Here is a 6,279-nt window from a genome sequence, read left to right as displayed (position 1 = left end):
CCCCGGCGGCGCCTCGGCGGGGGCTGCCACCAGCCCCCGGCGCAGGATCAGCTCCTTGGTGGCCAGGGAGGTGGCTGGAGGGGATGGGGCTGCTGGAGGCTCCAACTGGTACGTCAGTCCATCCGTCCTGGTGATGCCTGTGAGGACAACTCCGTTCTGTGCATCCACTCCTGCTGCAAAGAGAATGGGACCGGATCACTGAGGGCTTTTGATCGAGGGGTTCCCTGTGAGGGTTTTCTCTGAGGTCTGGAAGTGCTTTATGAGCAGCCCAGCACGTGGATATCTCCAGCCCTCAGCAGAGCTTTGGTGGGACGCAGGGTCTGCAAGGTGAGAACTGTCCAGGGTGCCCCATCCCTCGAGGCTGTCACCCTTCCAACCCACCCTTGTAATTACCATTTGCCCAGTAGCCAGGTGTGTCACCAGCACTACCCCTCACACCTATTCCTGGGCTTGTTCCTGCCTTGTGTGAACTCCTAGAGACCCTTCCCAGACCCAACCCCACCACCAGGCAGTGCCCAGCCCCTGGCCATACCTACACACCCCCGTGCCACCATGATGGGGGGGTGATCGTGGGGCGGTGGGGCTGGTCCCACACCCGAGGGCAGCCCCTTGCAGGAGGGCTCATGGCCAGGGTTTGGCTCCTCTGGTGGTGGTGGGGACACTCCTGCACGCCGCTGAGCCTGGGGGAGGAAGGCACTGTGTTTAGCTGGTGGCATGTGGTGACCAAGACAGTGTGCCACCCCTCACCTGGTTTGTCTGGCTGGAAGCAGCACTGAGCAGCTGAAAGGGGCCTGAAATTCCCAGGTAGGAATCCTAGAGGTGCAGGGGCACAAGGTGGTGCTCAAGACAGTGGGGGCTGAGGCAGCCTTGGTCACCCCATCTGCTTCACATCCACAGCCAAGGGTGGCATGAGGGTTGTGACTTGAGGCCACCAAGTACACAAGAGGGAGAAAGCAGAATGCAGGGATGTGGCCATGACCATGGGAGCCCTGGGTTTTGCTGGGGGCACCAGAAGACAGCCTGGCCCATGGGATGGAGCCTGTGATGCTGCCTTGTACCCGCTGTGATCTGAGGACCTTCCCACCAGTGGGACATGATGCTGTGGGTGTGGGGGCTACCTCCTCAGCTGCCGTCTTCCAGTCCATGCGGGAGATGTAGGTGATGAAGCATGTGCAGAGGAGGGAGACACAGACGAGCATGCTGAGCCACAAGCCTGAGGAGGGGACAATGGCCTCAGCCAAACGCTGCCCAGAGGCATCGAGGGACAGTGAGTCAGGAAAGGGGACATCACCGAGGTCAGCAGGGACATGAGGATGGGGCTGCCTGGCAGACATGGCAGCAGTTGTTGTTTTTTTTCCCAGTAGGAGTTAAAAGTTCTCAGTGGTTGCAGAAACCATCCCCATCCACCCCAGGATGCCCAGTCCCCAACCAGGTAGATGGGCAGAGCCAGATGGGAGGGCTGTGCTGAGCCATCAGTGAGGAGCATCTGCTCACAGGGGATTTTCAGGGTGTTGCCTGGGGGTTTGGTACCTATGACTCCGATCTTGGCCACGAAGAGCAGCACAGCTGCCAGGGGCAGCCCCACCCCGTAGTAGCTCACGGCGTTGAGGATGGCACCAAATTTCTGCTTGCCAATGCCCCTGAGCACCCCGCTGCAGGCACCCTGCAGGGAGAGGGAGAGGGGCTGAGGCCAGGGCTGGATCTGCCACCTGGGCCAAATTCCAGGCTCTGCTGCTGCCTGGGGTTCTGGTGACCCAGCCTGGTGATGAACCAGCTCCCTTTCCCTGCCTGATTGTATCTGTGTCCCTGCCTGGTCCTGTGGTCAGCACCTCTTTGTGAACTTGCTGTTTTTGCAGGGGTGATCCTAGGAGCTCTGCAGGGTCCCAGCACGTGTCCCAGCGTCCACCCACAGCCTGAGGAACCCTCGACTAACCCACCTGCTGTGCTGCCACTCAGCACTGAGGCCCCCCTACCAAAAAGCAGCAGCATCCCCAGGGACTTACACACATGGCTTCAAACAAGTGGAAGACAACGTAGACGGGTATGACCCAGGCCACCAAGTCAACAATCTCCCTGGGGACAGAGAAGAGCCAATGATGGCTTTTGGAAGCCAACCTCAGTGCACCAAGGCTGGGACCTGGGGACACTCACTTGTCACTGGTGAAGATGTATCCCAGCACATCCTTTGAAGCAGCTAGAATGGCCCCCACAGCTACGCAAAAAAACCCTGAAAAGGAGAACAAAGCGCTGGGCCTGTCCTGGCTGTGACAGGGAGCAGGGGACATTGGTGTGTGCTGTGGGCAGGGGACTCCAGGTACTCCCTGCTCCAGCTGGTAGGAGCCCCAGAGAAGGCTTCACCTGTGCAGAGCAGGCTGGTGGAGGATGATCTCTTGGCCGTCTCGACGTCGCCGGCGCCCAGCGCGTTCCCCACCCGCACACTGGCAGCTGTGCCCAGCCCCAGGGGGATCTGCAACACAGGGCTGAGGCTCAAAGGTGTGTCCAGGTAATGAGGCCATCACAGCCACAGCAAGAACAACCATTCAGCAGAGAGGGGGATGGGTCAGAGGGCTCGATTTAAAACATCTCAATGGGAGGGATAAGCAGGAGCAGGGAGAGGTGCAGAGGCGTAAGACCAAGATTTGCTGGAGCTGAAGTATGAAGTGCAAGGACAGGCTGAGAGAGTTGGGGATGTTCATCCTGGAGAAGACAAGGCTCCAGGCAGACCTTAGAGCACTTTGCAGTACCTGAAGGGGCTACAGGAAAGCTGGAGAAGGACTTTTTAAAAGCACCTGGAGGGGTAGGACAAGGGGAAACAGTTTTAAGCTGAAAGAGGGGAGATTTAGATATTAAGAAGAAATTCTTTCCTGTGAGGGTGGTGAGAAACTGTCCCAGATTGCCCAGAAGCTGTGGGAAGCTGTGGCTGCCCCATCCCTGGAAGCGTTCAAGGGCAGCTTGGATGGGACTTGGAGCAACCTGGTCTGGTGGGAGGTGTCCCTGCCCATGGCAGGGGGGTTAAAATAGATGACCTTTAAGGTCCTTTCCAACACAAACCAGCCTGGGGTTGTATAGTTTGTGCTGGTGTCTGTATTGGACTATCCCTAGGGAGCCCTGATCAGAAATAACCTGCAGCCCTTACCATGAAAGCAACAACAGAGATCTCATAGATGATGGACTGGGCAGAGAGCTCTACAACACTCAGCAGGCCTGGGGGAGAGGAGAGGGTCAGTGCTGGGGATGGGTGCCCAGTCAAGAGCTGCTCCCACCCCCTGTGACTGCTTCAGATCCCAGTCAGGGTCACCCCCTGTCTATCCATTTCAGATCCCCTTCTCTGCTGACCTATCAAGAAGCTCCCAATTTCATAGGTCCACCACTCAATGCACATCATGAGCATGCTGGGGATAGCCAGGGAGATGAAGCTGTCCCATTCCAGCAGGCACTCACTGGACCAGCCTGTGGAGAGGAGAAATGTCACCTAATGGAGGACCAGACTGGCCATATGTTACACCCTCGAGAGCACCCAAGGCAGCTGGAGGTGCCGTTCCTGTTTGTAGGCAACGCTCCTCAGCTCCATGGACCTCCAGCAGCAGAGCATGCACACACAAACTCTGCTGATGCTGTCCTGTGGGCCAGAGAGATACAACCCTCAGCTCCTACCCCCAGCAGCAGAGTGTCTGAGGACAACCTCATGCTTACAGCTGTGCTGGTGTCTGTGCTCACCCTACAAAGCCTCGGCAGAAAGTTTCATTTCTCCAGAATTAATGTTTACTGCAGGGCACAGGGCTCTGCCAACCCTTGCCCATGATGAGCTGCCAGCCAAGCAGCACCACAGTCCCAGGGCACACCAGGCTGGGGTTAATATTTCACCACCAAGACTAACAGAATCTGCTTGGTAGAAGTGGTGGAAGATTCATAAATTCTTGTGTAAAGCAGGAACTGGGGAGGAGGGGGGGGAGCTGGCCAGGGGCCCTTACCTCCCCAGGTCTTCACGTGGAGCTTCTTGCCTATAATATACAGGAACAAGAAAATGGTCTGTGCATACTGAGCAACAGTGTTGGCCCAGGCAGAGCCTCTGCAAAGGAAAGGAGACAGGTTGTCAGAGCCTGCCCACTCCTCGGGGCGCCGAAGCATCACGTCCAGCCATGTCCCCACCAGCTCTGGATGCTCCAGGCCACACCTGGAGGTGCTGACATCCCTGGGCAGTCCCTTGCCATGGCCAAGTGTTGTGTTTTCCCCTCCGTGGGAGGTAGACCCCACTCACGTGATGCCCAAGTGGAGCACGTAGAGGAAGATGCAGTTTGCAATGACATTGACGACGTTGCCGACGACCCCGCTCAGCACCAGTGGCCACATGATCATCTGCAAAGAGGAGCAGATGGGGGCTACAGCATCTTCACAAAAGCTTCAGGAGAGAGGTGTGAAGGTCCCCACCAGCCCTATGCTCAGCAGCTTTCCCAGCCAAAAGATAAACTTTTGATCACGTTGCCTGCTTGGAAAAGGAGCTTGTTGGGGTAAATCCCTGATGTGGAGAAGCACCGAGGAAGGTCCCTCAGGCAGATGGACACAACTGGCCGTGGAATGGGGTGATCTCCAGGGTCAGAGCTGCTGCAGGGCACCCAGGTGGTGGTAGGAACAAATGCTGCCTCAACACCAGGAATGGTGAGCATGAAAATCCCTAGGTGCACAGTCAAAGGGAGCCCAGAGCCAGGACCAACCCTCCATGGGACTCACCTGGTTCTGCAGGTATCTTGTCTCCAAGTTATACAGAAAAACTGCCTGAAAAGGAAATTGGGGAATGAGATGAAGCCAGTGCTGAGCAGGAGCTGTGCTGCTGGTGTGGAAAATCGGAGCAGGGTGTCTGGTTCCCGTGTGTGGCAGCACCCAGGGTGCCCACAGGGACTCACTGGCAGAGCAGGCACAAACGCCATCACGTAGCGCTGGGTCAGCCTGGGGGACACGAGAGGCAGGTCAGGAATGGGCCACGGCCACAGCTCCCCCCTCCCTGGCAGCCCCAGGGAGGCTGGGAGGGATGAGGTGGTGTCTGGGCTGACCTGGAGACCTCGGGATCCTGGTGGATGAGGAGCAGGAACTGCTCGATGTTGATGAGGACGGCGCAGCAGGGGAAGCAGCAGAGCAGGAGGATGAGGATGGCCCGCTGCAGGATCACCCCCACACGCAGCAGGTTCTTGCTGCCGTAGGTCTGCAAGGGGAGGGCAGGGTGAGCTCTGCTGCCTGGCAGCTCGCTGGTGACAGGGGGGACAGGGACCTCACAGAGCAACCCTGAGCATCCCACAGACTGCCCAGGAGGGATTTGGTATTTCACAGGGAGCACAGAACTCCTTGTTTTGGGAACAAGCTTCCCCGGGTGGCAGGTGCAGCTGGGGCTCTGGGAAAACCCCACGTCACCAGTTCAAGTGCCAAGATCTCCTACCTACCTGGGATATCAAGGTGTCACAAGCTGAAGACAAACCATATCCTACAGAGATAGCAGTAACGTTTATAACCTGGAAACAAGGAGTTAAAGAGAGAACGTGAGAGTTTCAGGCTTTCAGGCAGAGAGAAGGGCTCAAAAGGAAAAGTGGGAGTGGGAAATCCCCTCTGTGCTCATCTGCCTCCATTCCCAGGCTCCCTGGGGCAGTCCCCAGGAATGCTTACAGCGATGGCCAGCGTGACAGAGGCCAGCTCCACCTTGCCCAGGTGGCCACAGAATATGGAGCTGACGAGGTGTATCAGGAAGATCAGCAGCTGGATCAGGATCTAAGTGTGGGGAAGAGGAGAGACAAAGGTCAGAGACAATAGTGCTGGTGGGAGACCCTGGGGTCAGAACAGGGCACAGGCTGGGAGGACAGCTGTGTGCATTCAGCTGAGGGTAGTTAAGCAATCCAAGCTCCCAGCTGAAGCTGATCTGAGGTTTTAAAGCCCCTTGCTGGGGGGGTTTAAGCAGCATTCTGGCTCTGGAGGTCTCACACCGGCTGGGCTCTGTGGGCCAAGGGACCAGCTCCCCGTGGCATCAGGCTGAAGCTGCAGCTTCTCCAGGCTGGGAGGACAGCTGTGTGCATTCAGCTGAGGGTAGTTAAGCAATCCAAGCTCCCAGCTGAAGCTGATCTGAGGTTTTAAAGCCCCTTGCTGGGGGGGTTTAAGCAGCATTCTGGCTCTGGAGGTCTCACACCGGCTGGGCTCTGTGGGCCAAGGGACCAGCTCCCCGTGGCATCAGGCTGAAGCTGCAGCTTCTCCAACACACCAGTGCTCTCCTCCCAGGGTCCTTACCAGCGGCCCTGCCAG

The 6,279-nt window shown here is 57.6% G+C and overlaps 1 protein-coding gene across 1 annotated transcript in view; it reads right to left on the bottom strand.

The window, feature by feature from the left end:
- Positions 1-6,279, bottom strand: part of LOC104398974 (multidrug and toxin extrusion protein 1-like) — a 7,640-nt gene that overhangs the window by 193 nt on the left and 1,168 nt on the right. The window contains exons 2-17 of the mRNA XM_010009132.1: positions 5,653-5,754; positions 5,433-5,501; positions 5,049-5,197; positions 4,902-4,944; positions 4,729-4,773; positions 4,259-4,356; positions 3,972-4,069; positions 3,337-3,450; positions 3,137-3,204; positions 2,359-2,467; positions 2,152-2,227; positions 2,004-2,073; positions 1,531-1,663; positions 1,119-1,213; positions 533-680; positions 23-173 (exon numbers count right to left, since the gene is read on the bottom strand). Coding sequence (XP_010007434.1) covers positions 23-173; positions 533-680; positions 1,119-1,213; positions 1,531-1,663; positions 2,004-2,073; positions 2,152-2,227; positions 2,359-2,467; positions 3,137-3,204; positions 3,337-3,450; positions 3,972-4,069; positions 4,259-4,356; positions 4,729-4,773; positions 4,902-4,944; positions 5,049-5,197; positions 5,433-5,501; positions 5,653-5,754 — 1,568 coding nt within the window. The remainder of the gene's footprint in view (positions 1-22; positions 174-532; positions 681-1,118; positions 1,214-1,530; positions 1,664-2,003; positions 2,074-2,151; positions 2,228-2,358; positions 2,468-3,136; positions 3,205-3,336; positions 3,451-3,971; positions 4,070-4,258; positions 4,357-4,728; positions 4,774-4,901; positions 4,945-5,048; positions 5,198-5,432; positions 5,502-5,652; positions 5,755-6,279) is intronic.

The sequence above is a fragment of the Chaetura pelagica genome, unplaced genomic scaffold, assembly GCF_000747805.2.
Source record: "Chaetura pelagica isolate M959 unplaced genomic scaffold, ChaPel_1.0 scaffold72, whole genome shotgun sequence".
NCBI classification, from domain to species: Eukaryota; Metazoa; Chordata; class Aves; order Apodiformes; family Apodidae; genus Chaetura; species Chaetura pelagica.
The sequence above is the reverse complement of the archived record's forward strand: the minus strand, read 5'-3'. Positions and strand labels throughout refer to the sequence as shown.